At 46.8% G+C, this 23,631-nt stretch overlaps 1 protein-coding gene across 1 annotated transcript in view; it reads left to right on the top strand.

Annotated features, from left to right (window-relative positions):
- Window positions 1–316: 316 nt before the first annotated feature.
- The window catches only part of st6galnac5a (ST6 (alpha-N-acetyl-neuraminyl-2,3-beta-galactosyl-1,3)-N-acetylgalactosaminide alpha-2,6-sialyltransferase 5a), a 38,323-nt gene continuing 15,008 nt past the window's right edge, over window positions 317–23,631 (top strand). The window contains exons 1-3 of the mRNA XM_068748793.1: window positions 317–321; window positions 484–715; window positions 20,124–20,536. Of these exons, the coding sequence (XP_068604894.1) occupies window positions 317–321; window positions 484–715; window positions 20,124–20,536 (650 nt within the window). The remainder of the gene's footprint in view (window positions 322–483; window positions 716–20,123; window positions 20,537–23,631) is intronic.

Genomic DNA, 23,631 nt, shown 5'->3' with positions numbered 1-23,631 from the left:
GCGCGTTTAATCACGTCCTGCAAGTCCGTGCGCGTTTAATCACGTCCTGCAAGTCAGTGTACGTTTAATGTGACAGTCTGAAGCAGCTCAAGACTCACAAAGTCAAGACGTGAACTTTTACTAGAGAGGAGACCTCTGCGGTGCGTTGCGGTGCGTTGCGGTGCGGTGCGGTGCGGTGCGTTGCGTTGCGGTGCGTTGCGTTGAGTGGCGGTGCGGTGCGTTGAGTTGCGTTGCGGTGCTGCGTTGAGTTGCGTTGCGGTGCCCGGCAGATGTGCGCAGCTGCACATTAAAGCAGAGATCATCATTAACTGCCTGCATGCCGTTAGTTTAATGATCAGGGACATGCCCTCAAATTAAATCAATAACAGCTGGGGGGGAGGGGGGGGGGGTCAAGTTTTGGATGCATGTGACATGATTTGCAGGAAGTTTGTTGGTCAGTGTCTCATCAGCCAATCAGCGCACCCGCAGCGCATTTACCTGCAGCTCTGTGCGTGTGTTTGCGCAGCGCCACGGGGTGGCGCTGCTCCTCGTGCTGCTCCTGTGCGCCAGCTTGTTCCTCGTGTACAACGGCAACTTCAGCGGAGCTTCCAGGGACGCGAACGACACGCGCACCCGACAGGAGGAGCGGCTGTGCCGGCCCACCGACGCCTCCGTGAGGGTGTCCAAGCCTCACCCCCCGGTGCTCCAGGGATACAGCGGCATCATCGACCATCAGGTAAGCAGCTGTGGATGCGTGCGTCCACGTGCACGCGCCAAAGGGCTGGATTAGTGATGTGTGAAAGACGCACCCGAAGCCTTTGAGAGTGGAAAAGGTTTGACTTGAACGCATTTACGCTCTGCTTCTTCATTTTCTATACCCCCCACCCATCTCTCTCTCTCTCTCACACACACACACACACACACACACACACACTTCTTCCTCTCTAATGACCAGCAGTCATCTATCTGCCTCCCCTCATCATTCATCATCATTTTTCCCAGCGCTAATAAGGGTTCGGCTCCATTGGCTGCATTCGTACACTCTGATTGATCAGCCAAGGAAACGTGCTGCAAGCTGAACCCTGACGTCACCCTGGGGTCCATTGACCAGGAGAAAACAATCAATTTGAGTAGCGAAAGGCGCTTCAAAGCAAAGCGGGCCTACTCGCTTGTAAAGGCAACATGCAACGAGACAGCATGCGTCCCTGCAGGCAATCTGGCTGATGGGCTGCAGGGCGGGGTGTGAAGCGGTCTGCACCGCTGAGCCAGTCGATGGATGCAACAGTTCTGCAGCCATTTGGATATAAGATGCTTACAGTTTGGGGGGAAATCGTTTTGGCGAGACTTCTAGACAGATTCTAACACAATAATGCCTTTTTAAAAGCGCCCAAAGTTTCCCCACAAGGCGCCCATTGCACAAGAAGACACACAATCTGTTTGGATTTCCATGTGCAACAAAGAGACTGGAGCACGCCGACGAGCAGCATTTAATCGTGCAAGCAGACAAACGTTTTGCCCCTCGTCTCTGATCAAATGACGCTGAAGCTGCCGTCTGTTGTCACGGTAATAGTCTAAAGATGCTCCAGTCCCTTCGTTTCCCGCTCTGGTTTGGGATATCCTTTTTGTGTCTCTCTGGAATTACATTTTGTTCTTTCTGCAGTCTTTTTGCATTTAAATGTAGTAATTGGAAGGCATCTATGTTGTCATTGTAGTTTTATGATGAAATGAGGTCATATTTTAAGAGCCCCTGATGAGTCATGGTGAAGAATCCAGAATATGCTGACCAGGTATGTTTTGATTTGATGAGGATTTATCTGTAATCCATCAGCAAACTCAGCTTTCGATTAAAAAAGAAAAAGATCACACCCCCAGGTCTCGGGCACGTGATAGGTTCGTTTGTGCAGATCGAAGAGTTTGAGCGGTATTTCCTGACCACAAAAGATGCAAGAACACCATAGATTCTATGGTGTTTGAATGATGTTTGGGATTGATTAATTACAGCAAAGATATGTTTTCTGTTTGTTTGTTTTTATAGTATTTTGTCAACAAGACAACGATTGAAGACTTCCCCCGTTTTAAGTTCAGGGGGATTTTGTTGGACACTTTACGTCACTATTTACCCTTGAAGACAATTTTAAAAACTCTGGTAATAATCAAGCAACATAATGAGGACCGAAGTGTTTTTCCTATTTGTAGTAACATGTATCTTTCCTGTCAGGATGACTTCTGTGTGTAGATTCTGTGGTGTTTTTGCACGGCGCATGCGCGCCACACACACAGCACAGGGCAGGCGATATGAAGAGCAGTTGTAAACAAACCCTGAAGAGACAGCACGGAGAGAGACGGAGATGATAAAACAAAGACGAGGAAATATGACGTACGTAGCGCTTGGCTTCACCGTGACTCCGGTGGGAGACGAGGAAAGACCTGACTTCCTCATTTTGCTAAAAGAAAATCAGCACAATTTGTTTCCATTTTGGTTTTGTAGGTTAAAGTGTTTCTATTTTGTGCTCCTGAGTTAATGTTGCTGATCAATTTTAATTTATTATTATTTATAGATATTTATTTAATTTTTTATTTAATTGTAAAAATTGTAGTTTAAGGATTTAAAAATGAATTTCAGGCAAACTGATGCACTTCAAATATTTTCTTTTGCAAATGGTAATAAAGTTATTCTTTGTTGTAAGTTGATCTATATTTCTTTCTTTTTCATATTTCTTTTTATGTTAAGGATACAAGAGTGGTGTTTTTTTTGGGGGGGGGGGGTGTCGCGAAATGTTTTTTCTTCATAGGGGGGTCGTAACAGAAAATAATTAAGAAGCACTGGTATAAACGCACACAGCGGCTGAAGCATGAAGCTGAACAGCCCTCCGTCGTCTAAAAGCTTTCAGTTTCATGAGCTGTGGCGGTGGGCAGCGTGGATCCGCTTTCTGTATCACAAACTGGAGACGTTTCTGGCTTTGCCTCACATTTGTTCTCCAGCAGAAATAAATAATCAGCAATTTGAACAAACTATTCCGAACATTTGCCCTCCTCATTATTGTTTGCTGAACTCTCTGCTCTATTGATCTTTCTGAGATATCAGCTGGCGAGCATGCGAGGTGCAGTGCCATGCACCCTTTGACCATTTCACTTCATGTCCCACAAACTTATCGCATCCCAGAAAATATTTTAGCGGTTGGAAGTATTCTGGCCAGATGGCAATAAACTTTCCAGAACACTGAAAATATGAATGCTCAAAACCAAGCCAAAGTGTTTAGGCAAATATTTGTTGCGCTGCAGAGGCTGTTTATGTATCTTGAATTGGTTTCAATACTTTTTTTTATCATTACAACATAGTTGATCTACGTTTGCTGATGACTCGGCACTCCTGATTTCGGGAGAGGACAAAGTGCAGGTTGAGGAGGCTCTCAGCTCTGAGGTCACCAGAATCCGTACTTGGCTTACAGATAACAAACTGTCACTACACCTTGGTAAAACAGAATCTATTCTTTTTGGGTCAAGACACTCTCTAAATGAGATAAATGTTGATGTTTTCAAGGTCACAGTCGATAATACAGTCATCTCCAGCAAAGAAGAGATTACCTATTTGGGCTGTGTTCTTGACAAATACCTGTCTGGCGATAGTATGGCAACTAAGGTGATCAAAAAAGTCAATCAGAGAACAAGATTTTTGGGCAGAATGTCTGCTTTTGTCAACAAAAGTGCTCTCCGGACGCTTGCTGGAGCCCTCGTTCAGCCCCTTTTTGACTATGCTAGCACCTCCTGGTATTCCAACATCAAAATGTCCCTGAAAACCAGGCTCCAAACCTCCCAAAACAAACTGATTCGGCTACTCCTCAATCTGGGGCCCATGACCCACCTTCTTCCTGGACATTTTGCTAGCCTAAAATGGCTCAGGGTAGAAGACAGGGTTAAACAGCTCAAAATGGGATTGACATTTAAAATAGTCAATGCAGCTCTGCCCTCAGTCCCCTCAATCCCTGCATACCTGAATAAACACCTCCACAGATTTAGTGACACCCACAGCCACAACACTAGAGGGAGCTCAAACAACAACCTGGTTACACCCTCCTATAGGACTAACATGGGTAAATCATCTTTTTACAATACGGCCCCCCAGGGGTGGAACGGTTTGACTCCTGCCCTCAAAACATGCACCTCTTTGGCCTCCTTCAAAACGGCCCTAAAAATACACCTTTCAGGGGGACAGAAACGGAGATAGTCATCACGACTCTCTCCGGATCAATCCTCCCCCCCCCCCTTTTTTTGTCCACCTACATATTATGTGTCTTTGTAACTTATTGTTATTTTGCGACTGTGGAGTAATTTATTTTTATTTGTATTTGTATTGTTAAATGTCAATGATTTATGTACGAAGGACTTTCAATGGAAACAAGACCGCAAGGGCTTTTTAGAAATGCTCCTCTTCGACAGGATGTTTGACTGCACTTGTACTGTAATACATGCTACTGTGTGACTGTACTTGTACTCTAACATTCTATCTAATACATATATTCATCATCATCATCATAATCCTATGGAGGAGAGGGAAGAGATAAAGGAACTTGGGAAGGAGATGAAAAGAGAGAGTGAAACTCTTTAAAAGTAATTGCAAAGAGAATAACATAAGAGTAGGAAAGGGTGAGGATGGAGAGAGTGATAAAAGAGCATGTCGGGCCCAGGAAAGGTTCAGGATGAGAGAATGGAAAGAGAGACGGAAGAAAAAGAAAGAAAATGACTTGTAAGCGAAAGATAGGGTGTGAAATCCCAAGGGCTTCCTCTCCTATAGCACTCCTCCGGTTTAGATTGTCACTGAGGAGGAGGAGGACGAGGAGGAGGAGGCGGACAGGAAGCCACTCTTGTCTGTCTCACTTTGTAGATGAGAGGACAGGGTGGTGCAGCTATCTCGCTCTGATTGCCTGACACCAGCATCATGCAGGTTCCTGCTATCCTGCCAGACAGGAGGAGAGGAGTCTTATCATCCATGAAGGACGTCCCGATGTCTTGCTGGAAAGGGATGAAAGCGGCTGACTTTTTCAGTTTGCCGGCGCACGAGCTCCTTTCCTATGACTTAAAAGTCAAACCCTCGGTTGTCTCGGCGGTGAAGTCGAGAGTGATGCGTGTTCGATCCTTGCTGGAGAGATTCTCCTTCATTCCATTCATTCTTCGTCTTCGTCTTCATCAGTGCTTCTGAGTTGGGTTTCAGTTTTCTCTCCACCATGAATATAAATAATATAATTTGCCTACAGAATTGTTAGAAGTACACCTCTGCATAATATTATATCCTTATTAACATTAAGGGGGAAAAATAGATCCATTTAGACACAAAGAAAAACAACCACTTTGTTTTTAGTCTGAACCAGAAAATATTTAAAATCTGTATATTTACCTTAAATTCAGTAAAATTTAATCATTATGTAAATTGTGAAAATGTTTCAACCAACGAAAAAAACCCTCCTAGACTGAGCCATTTGATTCTTTAAAAATAAGCTTGAATAAATTGCATTTGTTTGCGTTCCACGACCCAAGATGGGAAAAATCGTAAAGGAGTGGGGAGATAGTTATTATATTATTTACGTATATTTACCTTTTACAAACCCACACTGGTATCAACCCCTCCTAGACTGTATCAACCCCTCCTAGGCTGGTATCAAACCCTCCTAGACTGGTATCAAAACCTCCTCGACTGGTATCAACCCTTCCCAGACTGTATCAAACCCTCCTAGACTGTATCAACCCCTTCTAGACTGTATCAAACCCTCCTAGACTGATATCAACCCATCCTAGACTGTATCAAACCCTCCTAGACTGATATCAACCCATCCTAGACTGATATCAACCCATCCTAGACTGGTATCAACCCCTCCTAGACTGGTATCAACCCCTCCCAGACTGTATCAAACCCTCCTAGACTGTATCAACCCCTTCTAGACTGTATCAAACCCTCCTAGACTGTATCAAACCCTCCTAGACTGATATCAACCCATTCTAGACTGATATCAACCCATCCTAGACTGTATCAACCCATCCTAGACTGGTATCAACCCCTCCTAGACTGGTATCAACCCCTCTGACACTGTATCAACCCCTTCTAGACTGTATCAACCCCTCCTAGACTGGTATCAACCCCTCCTAGACTGGTATCAACCCCTCCTAGACTGGTATCAAAACCTCCTCGACTGTATCAACCCCTCCTAGACTGGTATCAACCCCTTCTCGACTGTATCAACCCCTCCTAGACTGGTATCAACCCCTTCTAGACTGTATCAACCCCTCCTAGACTGGTATCAAAACCTCCTTGACTGTATCAACCCCTCTGACACTGGTATCAACCCCTCCTAGACTCTATCAACCCCTCCTATATTATTAGCCTTCCCCACACAATTATATGCACAGTGGAGTTGCCTCACGGAAATATAAGATTAAATTCACGACCATGAAAAACAATGTAAAATACATTCTAATTCTAATAAAAATTCAATGTACATGCACATGGCTGCTGTTGTCCTCTTGGTCATCGTGGCGATCCTCCTGCGGTATGGCAGAAGCAACTGAATGGCACAGCTTCCTCACCTTTTCTCGTACGTACATTTGTTTTGGGTTTTTTTGCATTACCCTCCATGTATGTGTTGCAGACTGTCTTTCTATTTATTTATTTACTGTTTTTCTTTTCCTTTTTAGGATGGTTGTTTTTTCTAAAAAATAATGAAAAGATTGGAAATAAATTTTTTTTTATCGTAAAATATCGCAATATAGCGAAAATCTTGCGAGATTGGATTTTATACATTGTGATGTACTGAAGGAGCGAAAGGAGAACCGTGATAAAGAGAGGGACCACTGTAATAATTATAACCCTAACCCTCCCTGCGCACACTAATAATGAAAGTTAGCGACATGCTACATGTAGTTGTAGTTTTGCTGCGGTATTTGAGGGTATTTGAGATTCAATTCAATTCAATTCAGTTTTATTTATATAGTGCCAGATCACAACATAAAGTTATCTCAAGGCACTTTACAGGATTAGCAGGGAAAGGCAGAACCCAACCTGACCCACAAGAGCAAGCACTTTGGCAACGGAGGCAAGGAAAAACTTCACTTTAACAGGCAGAAACCTTGGACAGAACCTAGGCTCATGGTGGACGGCCATCTGGCTGGCTGGCTTGGTTGATAGAGAGAGAGATATAGAGAGAGAGAGAGAATGGCAGGTAGGAGGAGAGTCAAAAACAAGGAGATGTACAGGGAAGCGATAGCAAGACAGAGCAGGAGCAGACAAAAACAAGATTTATAAAACTATAAATGCTAATGCTAGCGATGTGGGCATCAGTGTTGAGGGACACAGGTCCAGGTTCTGCAGCACCACAGACAGAAGGACCGGAAAGAGAAAGAGGGACAAACAGAGGGAGAGAGAGCACAAGACTACAGGTAGAGAGAGAGATTACTCACATATATTTATAACATGAATAACCAGATAAAGAGGGAGGAGCTCAGTGTGTCATGAGGTTAAGACACCAGTGCTGCCTAATGACAGCATATTGATTATACTGATTACTGCATCGATTAGTTATAAGCTTTGTTAAAAAGGAAAGTCTTTAATCTACTCTTGAACATAGAGATGGTGTCTGTCTCACGAACCAATCAGGGAGCTGGTTCCACAATAAAGGAGCTTGATAAATGAAGCTCCGCCCCCCAGTCTGCTCTTGGAAATATCTGGAACCAGAAGCAGGCCAGCATTTTGGGACCGCAGGGTTCTAGTGGGGCAATATGGGATAATCATCTCTGTGAGGTAGGAGGGGCCTGGCTGGTGAGGGCTTTAAAAGTAAGTAGAAGGATTTTAGATTCAATTCGTTCCCTAACAGGAAGCCAGCCAATCATCGATCTATAGTAACACGAATGGAACGCCAGTGATTAGGAGTTGGTACTTAATTTACACTCAACACAAAGCACAGCTCAGTCATTATTCATCACTAAATTTGGTGATAAACAATATAAATTCAATATGTAATTTACTTGCGTACGATTCATCCTGATGGGAACGCACACATTTTATTGGAATTCATCCAAGAGTTGTTGACATAAAAATAAATTTAAAGGTGTGAGGATATGTCATCAGCGTTGTTGGAATTCATCATCTGGGGAGCCTGAACAATTTTTTTTTGCATTTTCACAGATGTCATGTTTAAATTAATAGGTGTAAACTTTTAACCTTCCTATGGAAAGAATGAATGCTTTCAGAAATGTCATTAAAACCCATCTAGTAATTGTCCATGTGAATCACGTTTTTGGAATCGCTGCCATTCGCGATTATTCAGCTCGTAAAATGTCTCTTTTCTGGGGTAAATCAAATCCCTCTCACCATAATAAAAAAAAATCCAAAAGGTTTTTTATTATTAAAGTTACTCTCTGCAGCTTTCATGAACTTGAAAATACATTAATTTAGTTCACATTAAACCACGGAGCAAATATCAAGTTAATATAGCCGCACTCTTGCTGCTAAACAAATCATGCATCTTAAAGATTTATCTTCAGTCCCGCAATGATTAACTCACCGAAGCAAGCAGGAAAATACCAGCAAAAAGACAAACTCTCCCGATCTCTGGGATAGAAGTATTCTCTACTCCAAGTACTCTCCTCCTAATGTGAGTTCTGGGATGTCGCTCCTGCTTCCGTTGCCTGGTCCGGATGGCGCGCTGGGGGCCATCGGTCAGCTTGTGCATTCCGGGTCATGCTATGTTTATGTATGATGGCATATTGTAAGACTGTCTTATCTCCCAGCTGCTCGCCGTTCTGATTCAGCATCAAATCATGTCTCTGATGTGCCACAAATGGTTTCTTGGTGCCTGTTGCTTTGTTTGATGCGTAGTTACAAGACACGCTACAGTATCGGAGATTAATTCTACAAAGTGGATTCTTCTCTGGATGGACTCACATTTAGACGTATCTGGGTGGGAACCCAATGAATAATGGCACCAAACCAAGGAGAACGGCGCCATCTGCACCAACGAGACACGACGAGGCATCCGCTCAAACACAGCCGTAATGACGGCGAGGGAAGTGGGAAGCTTGAGATTTCATTTTTAGAAAACTGTATTTTCTACGGGTTTCTTTGAGCAGCAAATCAATTTTCACCATTTTGTTTTTGTTCCTAAATCAGCTAGCAGGATAACAAGATGGAAAAATCCCCAATTAGACCGTTATGTCCAAGAACTCTGTAGTCAATTCATGCAAACTAAATCTGTGTACGTGTGTGTGTGTGTGTGTGTGTGAAAATGTCTGCACGTGTTGAGGACTTCCTCTGTTTTTGAACCATTAAATTACAAAGCAAAATGCGTGAACCATTCGAGACGGCCGTTATCTTCATGCAGAAAGCTTGTTCTGGAGTACAGTACTGAGTTTCAGCTGCAAAGAGGAGAGAACAGTCGCTTCATTGTGCCGCAGCGGTCCCAGCGGTCCCAGCGGTCCCAGTGGGGTCGGGTGGGGGGGGGCGTAGTCTTGGATTTCAACTCATCTCCATTGCATTCTGCTCCCGCCAAACACAACACAGCTCCAGGGCCTTTCCAATGCCGGCCTGGAAAGCAATTATGGATGAGGAGTACTGGGGGGGGGGGGGGTGCTGTTTCTCGATAAGCATCCCCTCGACAGATTAATCTCACAGTGGGTGCCTTTTGGCATTCTGTGGTTCGGGGGGGGGGGTCACTAGTAAAGTCAGATATTTTTAACTTTAGGTAAATGTCATGAGCTGGATTTGTGATTTCATGCGTTTGTGTTCCAACCTTTCCGGCTGGTAAGATGTCTTCTGTGGAGGGGGGGGGGGGGGGGCTTTCCTTGTTTGACCTGTGAAGGTCAAACAAACCGAAAAGGTTCAATTCTGATAAATGGTGATTCCTTTCTGGCACAGCGTTGGGCGGATGGACGATGTGCTGCTTCCACGTTCCACATGCATCGTTGAGAGCGTTGCTGATCAGGCCAGTCATTAGCCATGATTAACGAGGGCGAGAGCAATGATGAAACTGCTACTAGTTGGTTGGCTTAATGCTCTCTGAATGCAATCCCCCCCCCCAAAATAAAATAAATACATATGCATCTTGCCCAGAAGTAAAGCAAAGCAATAGAATTGTATTCTGACATAGAGGAAGCCGTGAGGCCGTGAGGAAGACAGTGACGAGTCTACTGCTTGTACTTTCAGTGCTGTTGAGGAGTACGTATTTTTCTAGCTGCTTCTGTCCTCTCTTCCTTCCACTCTGCTGAAAGGGCTCCATCTGAATTCAGGTAAATATAGGCAGCAGAGTCTTTAATTGGATCTCAAGTCTCTGTAGTGGAAAACGGATTCTGCACGAGGCCCTTGCATTAGAGCTGAACAATTCCAAATTGTAAATAGAATCGTGAACTGACTGAATGAGATTAGAATCAGAGAATCAGAATCAGAAGTCGTTAGCAACTTAGCGAGCCACAGCAAAGCTCTTCACCGAACTCTACTGGAGGAGAACAGAGTCGCTGCCGTGTCCTCTGTAGCCTAGAAGTGATTGCTTGATGCTATTTTATTTTGTGTTGATGAACAATGTTATTATTGATGCTAACTTAGCGCACTGTGATTGATGGGCCTCCATGCTTCCACCCAGCAGAATGAATGTGCACTAAACAAATAGACTAAATCATAGCCTGACGGCTTCCTTGTAGAATCAATGCTTGCTTGTTCTTTGGGATAATAAGCTCAGTGGGGCCCTGATCATGATGAGTCAGCAGCAGGGCCATTTTTGAAAAAAGGTTCCTCTAATTTCTACTTCAATAAATTGAATGCTTTGTTGCCAGTGATCTTAAAATCAAGAGGACAGGACGTGTGTCTTCCGGATGAAGTTGGCCGGGAGTAACTTTTCATTTCTGAACGCAACTCGTTTGGAATCACAATTTTGAAGCCTCTGCCTGCTCTGAAACTGCGGTTTTATTAGCAGTCGTGATAAACCAATGGCGCTCAGAGTGAATCTCAACACATAGAATCGAATAGAATAGAATAGAAAGCCTTTATTGTCCTTGCATAGTGGCTACACAATGAGATTAGGAGCGCTGCTCCGTCTGGTATTTAATAACAACATAAAATTCAAGTAATACTGACTAAAACAACACAAATTTAAAGTGATAAACGGTGCATGCAGAGAGATTGTCCAGTACTTTGCATATAGTAGTAGTATACATTAGTTATTGCACACGGTGAGTAGTTGTCCTGTTTAGTCCTGGTTGTTGTTCAGAGCGCTGATGGGATCCTTCGGATGTTTAAAATCTGACCTATCTCCTTTGACCTTTCGGAAGTGGCCCCCCAAATACCCAAATATCTTCCAACATTCCTTGAAATGCAAGGACAATTCTGCCCCAAACGCCGACACTGAGCTCTTGAGAAAGCCTTTCTACGTACAAAATAAGGTCTCAACCCCAAACAAAAAAAGCCTTGGCGAAGTAACACTGAAGACGAGTTACGTGAAGGAAGCTGGCAGCGGCTAATTGAACTGACAGATGCCGAGGCTCATTTCAGCGATGCAGACGTGTATCTGTCATTTTACGAGCTGAGAACGACGATTTCCTTGCCTTGTAATCAGTGTTAATTCCTCCCTCCATCTTCATCTCATTAATAATGCAACAAAAGCCTTGATGATGATGATAGCATCCGCTGCTTGCTAATAACTGCTGGCAGCAAAATCACCTGCAGAGGCATTAATAAACATTTGAATGTTCCAAACACTTGCAGTACTGGAAGGCAACGAGTACACAATGTACTGCATCGTAGCAGCATCGTGAGATATTTTCATTTTGTCCTCTACTTTACAACATGTCAGTGGGAAATATTGAAACATTGAACTCCTCTCTCACTCCTATTTATTTTGTGATCCATTGAAAGGGGGGAGACCCCGTGCTTGGCGTCACTGTGTTAACCTCCCTAAGGCTCCTCACATTGGTGAAGAACAGGGAAGTGAAATCCTCCAAGCAGCCGTTTTACGAGTCGCCTCCTCGTTTCTTTCATGTATGTAAACCTCATCCCGTTTCTAATCACCCCTTTAAGGTCTTATCGCATCAGATGTGCGTCCCTTTAGTGAAACAACAGCTGATTTTACAAACAAATCTCATTTTGTTCTTTTCTCTTAAATTATACATTTGAGAACTTTAAATGTGAAACAACTTTTTGGATCCATCAAGTTCCCATCCAAACAGTTTGATGAGAAGAAGCTACTGCTTTCCACTGCTTTCCGGAAGTTGCTGGATTTTTTTTGCTGCCTTTAAACGACAGTCGATGATCGCAAATATAAAAGCAAAAGTTTAAGTGTGTTTTTTTTGCCTTTTCTTCTATTACCGTTTGTGCCTTTTGTGACGTCTCGATCCATTAAATGCCTTTGATCTCCAGCAGTGAGCTAAACGGCGAGGAGGCGTTACTTCCCACCTCCAACAGACTGTAGCCGGGAAACACGGAATCTGTCCCAGAATACTCCTCCTGCTTCCCGCTCCTGTGTGTCGTACTCAAACACACACACACACACGCACACACACACACACACACACTCATGTCTCATTATCCTGCTCAGCACATAAGGAACATCGTCCAACGAGAATATTCAGGCCTGGAACGGAGCGAAGCAGATCTCCGACCGGTTCTGTTTTTCTTTGGCTTGCTGTTCTATTGCAAGTACACAACAGTAATTGCTCCTCTGGGATTGAGCGTGACGGGATTTATTACACCCTCCCAAGATTTAACAGCCAGTCTCCAGACTGGAAGAAGAAGTTATCGAGTTGTGTTTGCCCTTGTTCGCTACAAACTTGTCATCTTGAGTTTGACAGTTAACAGTTTTCCTGAGTGCCGCATTCAACCCCCCCTCGCCGTTCCTACCCATGCATATATTCAGCTTCACGCTAGGATTATATGCCGCCTTTTATCTTTCCGTTTCATTTCCAGCTCCCTGAATCCTGGGTAGAAAATGTGCATTTTACTGTGCAGGGCCGGACGTGACGCGAACACGAAGTGGCGACACACACACACGCACACACACACCTCGTGCTCATCGTCGACACTCCTCTTAGCAGGATGGTCTCCTTGTTATCGCTTCGGTCCATTGTCTGCAGCAGCGTGCCGGCGATAACGACGCCACCGGCCCCGACAACTGATTCGACAGGATTTTGGGAAGGTATCGGTGTAACGCACCAATAAAGACCGTGCGCTCCGCCCGGAGCGGCGCTGGCTGCGTTCAGGATGAAGGAACCCTGACCTTATCAGACGTCATGACCCCGGCAGCTGTGGCGTGAGCGTGCACTACCCACTCGCCCTCATCAAAGATGCCCCTGAAATCCCCTCGTGTCTCTCTGAAGGCCTTGTCCTACATTTCCTGGGCTCTGATGGGCTCCTTTCTCTGACAGCCACTCCTCTTCCTTGCTCCTCTTTTCATCTCTCAGATTGCCTTTCATTTTCCTCCCCTCCTCACCCCGCCTCTGTCTGTCACATCAACCCTACTTCCCTCTCTCTCTCTCCCGAACATCCTTCTGTCTTTTTCTCCCTGCTTTCTCGCCTCCTGGTCTTCTCCGCTCCGCCACCTCCTGCTGCAATTTTAAGGCAAGAGGAGGTGAGAGATTCCTTGACCTGGTAAAATATGCAACTCGTCTTTTGTGTCCAATCCTTCCCGCAGCCGTGCCGGTGTGGTTCTCCTCCTCTGTCTGGGAGGGGGGGTATTGGGCCAAGCAATGGCTGGCTCCTTGCACAGTCTGCACCAGCAACTGACAGGCTGGGATGCAGCCAATTAAGCCAAAAGATTGTGTGGACAAACCCGATTCCCCGTGCGCGCCCGCTGGCTTGCCATGCTGGACTGCCTGCCTGCAGCTCAGTCGAATAGAAGCCAACCATCCTCCTCTTTGGATCAGCCACACCAGAGTGACAAAGAAGAGGAAGAGGAGGCTCATGTTTTATCTGGGAGGGAAGGAAACAACATGTGGCGCCCTCCTGCCCATGCAGGCGGTGAGACGAGACACCGAGTCTTGCCCTCCGGTTGTGGCGGTCGGGCCTCGCCGGACGGGGGCCAAAGTGTGGCTGCCCCGGAGGTGGTGGAGAGCTGGGCAGGGGAAGGGGGACATCTCCCTCTTCAGCCCAGCGTGGGTGAGGTGAGGTCGGGCAGTGTTCTGCGGTGGGCGGGCCTTGGCAGATGGGGAGAGAGGGATGATGATGATGAATGTTAGAGTACAAGTACAGTCAAACAGTAGCATGAGGTGGTGGCGAGCCAGGTCAGGGGAAGGGGGACATCTTCCTCTTCAGCCCAGCTTCGGGCCCCTTCGCTGGGCATGAGCTGAGCGGCGGCACCCCCTCCCCTGGAGGTCTTCCGCTAAAAGTCAAGCTTTGGGCCGGGAGGTCGTGGAGAGCCTTTCAGGGTTAGGGGACATGGTGCCCGGGAGGTGGTGGAGAGGAGGGGAGGAGGAAAAAAAAAAAAAAAAACCTCCAGAGGGTCAAGGGGCAAACGTGCTTTTCGCATTCGAGATTCGGGCACCTTCGCGGCACGAGCGGAGCGGCGGCAGCCCCTCCCCTGGAGGTCAGGTTTCGGGGGGTTCTGCAAGCGACCTCCTTCACGTTATCAGGGAAGACGTTTTTCGCGACCTGTTCTTCCACGAGTGGCAAAGGGACAAAGTGCCTCTTGACGGCCCAGCGTCAAGCACTATTCTCGGATCACGGAGGTTTCCGGAACCATGATTGCCAAAGGAGGGGGGCGAACGTGCTTTTCGCATCCCAGCTTTGGGCCCCTTCGCTGGGCACGAGCGAGGCGGCGGCACCCCTCCCCTGGAGGTCCTTGGGTGACACTCAAACTTTGGGCCCGGCTGTCCTCCCATAGTCAAAGGGTGGCCCGCGGACCCAGCCGCGCCGAGCATCGGGGGGTTCTGCAAGCGACCTCCTTCACGTTATCACGGACACTTCTGAATGGGGGGAGGCAGAAAATCAACCGGTTGATTCAGTGAAGGTGGACGCAATGAAAACAACAAATGCAGCGCTGTCGTCGGGTTTAGCTGAGAGGATGTCACAGTGTGGCTGCCGGTGAACTCGGGATTAGGTTACACGCGTGTTCTTTTGTTACGTTCAACAGCCCAACTCATTTCTGCTGGCGAGCCTTTTACACCGAGCACGGTTCACTTCCTGTCTGAAAGCTGCTCACAGAGGCCAAGCAGCGAAACCAGAGCAAAGGCAACACTGATATAGAGTGATTTATGTCCCACAAAGGGGTTAAAATAAGTTTTATTTTCTTCCTCCTCTTCTTCCTCCTCAGTTTGACTTTTCCCATTAGCAAAGAAGCTCTCCAAAGACGTTTGTTTTTTTGTTTGTTTTGTTTGTTTTTATTAATTTTCGCTAGTATTTTTAAGTAACGTATCACGTGACCAAGGAAATTCACAGGCGAATGTTACGTTGGAGAAAATCCGGTGGTTTTTCAAAATAAAACACCTTTTAGACGCTAATAATCGATACAACGGAAATTTTATAAATTATTTATTCTTTCTGTGTGGCCCGGTAACAAATGTCTCACGGACCGGTACCGGGCCGTGGCCCGGTGGTTGGGGACCACTGCTCTAAACTGCTGAATTCCTCTTGCACAAACTCATGCACACGTTTACTTTGATCATGAACATGCACACGAGCAATCTTTCACTTTGTCTTGAGTTTCTGGCTTTGTCGCACGCACACACACACACACACACACACACACACACATTCATAGTGCAGATCCCGTAACATATTGTGTATCATGTCTAGCCCCGCCCTCCCGCCTGTCATCAGCAGGGCCACTTCATCATAAATGAGCTTAATCAAGTGAATTGCCCTTAGTTTCGTTTTTAGGCGAGGAGCTAATTCTCTTCCTGAAGTCGATAATTGCACTTCATCAAACACGTCTTGTTTTTGAGGCTCAATTATAGCATCAAAACTGTGTGGCCTGATTAAGGCTGAAGGATCCGAGCAGCAGGCGCTGTCGACCTGGAGGATCTCCACCCTCTCCCTCTGGTTCCTCCTCCTCATCTTCATCAGTCTTACAGTACGTTCTTCTCACTCCATTTCTAATGACTGGGCCAGACAAACGGCTATGAATTGAGGAGGCTCTGTCAGAGCGCGGCCGTTTTATTCCTCTTTACCTGGAGCACCTTTGCTGTCCTCGCTCCATTCGGCGTTTTCCCTCTGCTGTTGCCTCCAGTCGGTGAGATTTTACTCTAATTGCTCGGTGCCCTCTGATCAGCTCCGTTTTTGCTGCCATCGATGTTCTCCACACCCTTAATATCTCTGTCAATACTGTGTTCATGTGGCTCCATACAGCCAATCAGAAAGGAGCCTCATCATGGCCTTTATATCCTCCATTCTTAGGCCATCCAGGTAGGGGAAAAGGTCCGATGCATTTAATATTCATTCATGAATAAAAATGGCTCTGCTCATGAAAACAGACATCATCGATGTGGCATATAAAAAAGGTTTTGTGGATTTTGTTGACCAGTTATTTTCCATATAGACTGAAGATGTACAATAGATATAGACTGCATAGAAACTGTGAATGACATTTTTATTTTTTAAGGAAAACGTATACAGCAGAGAATTAGGATGACAAATGTGGATCCCAAATCAGCTTCGTGTGTCGTGACTCTAAGATGAGCCACAGTCTCGTCTCGTCTCGAGGCTTTGAGACGGAACAAAATCCCGAGGCAAAGCTCAGGTGCAGCGTTCACGCACAAAACGACAAGAAACGACAGAACGCAGGGACAGAGAGAGACGAGGCTGAATCTCCTCATCAGCGCCTTTCTGTGTTCAGACATTTCCCATTACAAACCCAAACTCATCAACGTAGCATTCAGCATCCTTGGATTCTTACAATGAACCAGCGCCAGAATAAAACTTGTTTTGGGAGTATTTTCATTTAGTTCAGCTGCTAGGGAGTACAAATATTCCCTCAGGTCTGGGGTTTGTTTTTGCACTTCCTGTTTCCTGTTTTACAAACCCTGCTTGAATCTCTGATAATGTTTTGTGATATGGGTTATTTTAATAAATTAAAAACTCAAATGGTTGCACACATTCCAATGAGATGATCTAAAAAGCGGGTTCTTGGAATGGGAAAAGAGACGATGCCAGTTTTAGAGGATACCGAATGTTCTGCATCCTTTGTGCCCTCCTTGTTACGACTGGCTTATCTCTGATGATGGTAACATTCTCCCATTGAATCATCACAAAATGCAGCAGCTAGATTGCCCAGCATGTTCATTGTCCACCCAGGAGTCTCCGCCTGACCCTCTAATCTCACCAAAAGGGTAGCATTTGTGCTTTAACGCCCAAAATCGCCCGTCAGCCTCAGAGAATCGCTCGCACTGCCGCACACGCCCCATTTGGCCAGCACTGCTGCGTCCGGCTGGCTGATAAATGGAGACTCCGTTCTGCATGAAGCTGGAGAAGAACAAAATAAAAAGGCTAATTTTCCAAATCTAATTTCCCTGACCCTGCACGAGCCGCTGCACGCACAGCAGCCGCGCGAAACACGTCCACAGTCGCGCTCGCTCATGCCCAAAGTGAACTCGATGCTGCAGTTAAAGCGAAGCAGCAGCCGACCAGAGCGCAGGCAGCCCACACGGAGAACTCGAGTCTCGCTTCTTCTCTGGAGAGGTGGAAGCCAACATGTTCAAGACGCTCCCGTCAAAACTCTGGAGAATGTGAGCCATCGCTTCACGACCCAGCAAGCATACTCGTATATTGGATTCAGACATTCAGACTGAGTGTGGTTATTCTAGAAATCCTCTCGACGAGGATGATATAAAGGCCTCTCTGATCCTGAAGGTCAGCCCTGAGGACATTGAGATTCTTTGTCTCGCTTTGGGTTCTCAGATGCTCGAGAGCGAGATGGCATTCCTGCTGGGCCGGGTGATTGCTGCCTCTCTGCGCTCATGTTTACCATCCCTCACATCCTTGAAGACTCGCCACCCCCCCGAAGCCCTCGCTCGATCCCCTTTCCCTCTGCATTCAGCCACACAGAATCAATAGCAACACTCGAATGCTATTTCTCCACTCTGAGGGGCTACGGCAGACATCATGAGTAATGGTTCACTGCAGCGTAAGGACTAGAATTAAAGCTGATTTCATGCCCCTTTAAGACCCAGGTGCGTTTCTTTACCAGTAATTATTGCCCGTGTTGCCCTCAGGCGGTGACGGCCTATGAGCACGTATATACTGTAACGTAACGTGTGATTATATGAGTTATGTGTTCTGTTCTTTAATCACAGCCTCATGTACACAATCTTAAAATGATACTCAGTAATACCAGTTTGACTCGCAAAAAATGTGCTGCAAAAAAACCGCCTTTATAACGAAGCACTGGTGAGAGAAATGAAATCAAAAAGAAATTGTTTTAATGACCCAATGTAAATAATTTATTCTACGAATACTACTGGGTCATCCTCTAGCCCTGTCCTTTGCATCGTCCTCCCCAACACCAGCCACTCTCATGTCCTCCCTCACTACGTCCATGTGTCTTCTCCTGGGTCGTCCTCTAGTCCTGCTCCCTGACAGCTTCATCCTCAGCATTCTTCTGCCGATATAGTCCCTGTCCCTCCTCTGGACATGTCCAACCCATCGAAGTCTGGTCTCGTTATTGAGCACAACTTTGACCTGTGTTTGTCAAAGATGACTCCAAACTGAAGTCGTTGGCGATTGCAACCTTCTCTCAGGTGAACTCCAGCTCACCGACGCCATCGCCTCAGCTCTAACCACCACGCTGGATGGATCTTGTAATTCCCACCATAATGGGGGGGGGGGGGGGGCTTACCCAAACCGTCCCAGTCATTTATTGGTAATTGCCTGACTGAGCTTCTTGAAGAGGCCCCACTTAAATTCTTACCTAGACAGACGTAGAAGGCGTGCCATCTGCTTAGCCACTTGCGTGAAAATGGAATTTCTGACCCGCTCCAGTGGTTCTGCCGCACCGCAGCCCAGATTGGCTGTCAAGGCGCTGCCAGGGGGGGTGGGAGGAATGGATGTCTGCCGATGGTAGGGACCGCCAGGACCTCATTAGCTCAACATTTCATCAGCCTCTGTTTCTCATTTTCTTTCGGCAGCTTTTCTTTTACCCCCCTCCTGTTCTGTTTGGTTCTCTCTGTCTCCCTTTCTCCTGCCACCTCCCTTTTCTCCTCACTCTCTCTTCCTCTCACTACTCCTTAAGGTCTCATTAACTAGATGAGACTGCTCGGATGGTAATCTGCCACTAAATCAAAGTCGGCCGATCGGAACCGTGATTATGCACCCCCCCCCCCCCAGACGCACACATCCAGTTGGAATCACTTGTTTGTTAATGCCATGAAAACGTACATTAGTCATGGGCATAAGGACGGGAACAACCAATATATTTTTGTGCTAGGAGAGAGAAATCGTGGGGCGCATTAGAGGGGGTGGGGTTTGCATATCATTGATTTTCAGTGCAGCGGTCTGTGTGGAAAATTCAAGGGGCAACCACATAAAGATGTGTTGCAGACACACACCCATAGAAACTAGGTCTAATGCTAATAACGTATGTGCGTGCGTGTCATGCAACTCAACAAAATAGAATTGTGAAACATGCTTTGGACAAAAGTATGTCTGTAGATCTCCAACTCGAATTTAATGTTGATCAATATCATATCAATATTTTTTGCTCCAATGATTTAATCTATAATATGCCCGACAACAGCAAATCACGATAATCCAAACCTGAAATAGATTTTGTCTGCAAAGATACTGCAGAAGATGAGAAATATGAAAGAAAAAGCATCTTGACATTTCGTTTGATATGAGGAACTTTTTAGTGCTGGTTTGTCGCAAACACACAAACTGTGTTGTGTCGAAGTGGGAGAAAGATTTGCGGTGAGTCCCTTGTAAGACCTGAGGGGTTCTACCAATCTCAAAGCCATACGACAAGCCCCCCCCCCCGTTCCGTCGCTGTCCATTTGTCAGAGAAGCTTTCACCAAAGTCCCCCGAAGTGCGCATTCCTGCAGATTTCCGATTCTAGCGTTTCTAGCTCCTTAACAGAGGTGGCATCACAGCGGATGAAACATTCTGAAACATTCTGAATCATTCTGCTGCTCCTGCATCTTATTTGTGTGAGAAACCTTCCCCTCCGTGTGTTCTTGATGTTTCCTTCAGCCTCTCCGGATGCACTGCCAGACCTGCGCCCTGGTGACCAGCTCGGGTCACCTTATCGGAGGCGCTCGGGGGGGCGACATCGACCGGGCAGAGTGTGTCCTTCGCATGAACGATGCCCCCGCCACGCGGGGCTTTGCCGGGGATGTTGGCCGCCGCACCTCCCTGCGCGTCATAGCGCACTCCAGCGTGCAGAGGGTCCTGCGGAATCGCCACCAGCTGCTCAACGCCAGCCAGGACACGGCGTTCATCTTCTGGGGCCCCAGCAGCTACATGAGGCGCGATGGGAAAGGGCTGGTGTACAACAACCTGAGGCTGATGAAGCAGCTGCTGCCCACGCTCAAGGTCTTCATCGTCTCCTGGCAAAAGATGCTGCAGTTTGACGAACTCTTCAAGAAGGAGACGGGAAAGGACAGGTGAGCATCAAGGAGGCGGGGTTTAAACACACACACACACACACACACACACAAACAGTCCGTGGCCAAAATGGATTTCATTAGGATCTTTATTCATGAAAATGCATTATTTGCATTACACCATGATTAGAAAGGAGCACATTGAAGAATTAAATTCTTATGTTTATCTGCCCCCGCCCCCCCCCCCCCCCCCCCCGCCACCAATCATGCTACAACACCATTTATATCACAAATATTTTACCACAAACCTACAGTTAATGCATCAAATCAAGAATCAAGTTGGTATAAAGCAAATTGTTTCTTCTAAATTTCAAAATATGTCGACAACGTTTTAAATCGTTCCACAACTTTACACCCACGACAGACGAGCACATTTGTTTTAAAGTTGTTGGTGCCATTTGATGTTTAAAGTTCCTACAAGTCCTCTGAAAGAGTTGTGTTTCTTGCTTTGAACAATAACCAACAGAGTCTGCTGTGTTTTTAAATTTTAATAATCCTGACTGAAAAAATCGTGGATTTGTGTGACCTCTAAATCCAGCATTGTGAATAACGCGAACGGCTCTTTTCTGCATTAGAAATAAAGACATTAAGTTGCTGTTTTTACAAACACAGGATATGGTGTTATCACCCAAAGTGCACTGGACTCTGCACGGCGGGGGCATCCTCATCCCTGAGCCAAACTTGTCTGACTGCATACCGGAATGAGACTGGATGTTACAATCCTTTTTTACCTTGATAAATGGGTAGGGATTATAGTCATCACAGGGCAGGATAGAAGGGGCTAAGGGTTTCATTGGGGTCATCAGGTGGGCACCCTCCATCATAGGTGTTTCACTGAACAGGCCCACGACACCTCAAGAGGGTTCAGCAGCAACACCTGGCGTCCCGGGTGTGCCCCCCTCTGCCTTACCCCCTTCTATACCCCCTGATGTTGTCTCTGTCATTTTGGGGCCCAGCTGTTGTCTCTTCTCCTGATCCAGAGCCACTGGCTTGCTCGTTCAGCAGCACTGGACAGGGCTTTGATGTTTTGCCGTTGGGCCTGGCCCCGGATTCCCATGCCCCTGAGGAGACTAGTAGCAGTCCTGCCTACAAAGCCTCTGCAGCCCACTTCTACAGGGAGGACTGTGGTCTTCCAGCCCCGTTGTTCAGCATCCGCTGCCAGCTCAGCATACCGAAGCTTCTTCCGCTCAAAGGCCTCGCCTATATTATCCTCCCATGGCACTGTGAGCTCTATGATGTAAACACTTCGAATTGAGGTAGACCACAACACAAGATCTGGCCTGAGGTTGGTCGTGGCGATCTCCACTGGAAAGCAGAGTCTCTGCTCCAGATCAACAAGGAGCTTCCAGTCCCGTGCTGCTCCCATCTGTCCTACCTCTGATTTTGGAATACATCTTTTTTGTTGTTTTTCCCCTTCACGGACAAAATGTCCTAATGATGTAAGATGGGAGGAAAGGGGGGGCAGGGCATTGACGACCATTCTTCTATTCTCCAGTGCAGCTGCCAGACACTTCAGGACTTGATTGTGCCGCCAGGTGTAACGGCCTTGTGTAAGGCTTGTCTTGCAGCCAACTAGAATGTGCTTCAAGTTTGCTGGAGATGGACAGAGGGGGCATGTAGGATCTTCTCCGTACCATTGGTTGAGGTTCTGTGGTGATGGTAGCACATCATATGTCGCTCGCAGGATAAAGCTGGTTCGATAAGCTTCCATGTCCCACATCTCTCTCCAAGAGAGCTTGCGCTTCTCGACATCTTCCCAACGCATCCATTGACCTTGCTTTCCTTGTGAGACAGCCTTTGCACACCTTGCAGCCTGCTCCTCTCTGCGAACCTCCTCGACCACCAGCCCACGTCGCTGAGCTGGAGATGCCTTGCACCAGGATGGTTTACCCTCCTCTAGGCCAATGCCTCCTCTTCCCATTTGCACGTGGCCGACAATATCCCGGTGCTTAAGGGCTGATTTAGCCTGGTGTATAGCTACAGTTGGAGTCCACTTCCTCCCAGTTGCAATTGCAGGAGCGGTTTGAGCTACACAGGGGTCTCGAGAATCTGTCAGCATCATCTCCAGCCTGACTTTGCTGCTCTTGTATTCCTCTGTGAGGCTACATAGAGGAAGCTCCAGGATGCCTTTACCATACAGTGCTATGTTGGTAAGGCACCTGGGAAGCCCAAGCCATTTCCTGGCAAAAGAGCTGATGACCCTCTCCAGCTTCTCAACCTTCGAGCACGGTACCTCATAAATGGTCAGAGGCCACATCAGCCGAGGTATGAGACCAAACTGAAGACACCAAAGTTTTAGCCTGCCAGGGAGCATGGTCCTGTCAATGCTCTGAAGACCGCTGATGGCATCCCGTCTAAGCTGCTCCACTTGAACCATATCCTTAAGGGTTGCATCGTACCAACGCCCGAGGCTCTTGATTGGCTTCTCTAACACAGTTGGTATGGGCTCCTCGCCGATGTTAAAGCGCTGGTCTGATAGCTTCCCTTTCACCACAGATAAGCTCCTGGACTTGCTCGGTTTAAACCTCATCCGGGCCCATTCGATGTTCTCCTGCAACTTCTTCAGCAGCCGTCTTGTGCATGGAATGGTTGAGGTTAGAGTGGTCATATCATCCATGTATGCCCTAATGGGAGGGAGGCGCAAGCCTGGTTTTAGCCGCTCTCCTCCCACCACCCATCGAGATGCACGGATAATGACTTCCATGGCCATGGTGAAGACAAGTGGGGAAATGGTGCATCCTGCCATGATGCCCACCTCCAGATGCTGCCAAGCCGTGGTGTACTCTGCTGTTGACAGGCATATCTGCACGTCTCGGAAGTAGGCCCTGACGAGGGCAGTGATAGCATCTGGAACTTGAAAATAGCTAAATGCCGACCATAAGATGTTGTGTGGAACCGAGCCAAAGGCATTGGCCAAATCAAGGAAAACAACATGGAGGTCTCTTCCATCCCTTTTTGCAGCCTGGACTTGGTGCCATATCATGCTCAGGTGCTCCATGCACCCGGGAAAGCCTGGCATCCCCGCTTTCTGCACAGATGTGTCAATGAAGTTGTTCACTTCCAGATAGTTAGTCAGCCTGTGAGCCACTACACTG

This window comes from Brachionichthys hirsutus, chromosome 15 (assembly GCF_040956055.1).
Source record: "Brachionichthys hirsutus isolate HB-005 chromosome 15, CSIRO-AGI_Bhir_v1, whole genome shotgun sequence".
NCBI lineage: Eukaryota > Metazoa > Chordata > Actinopteri > Lophiiformes > Brachionichthyidae > Brachionichthys > Brachionichthys hirsutus.
This window is presented reverse-complemented; position numbering and strand designations above follow the sequence as displayed.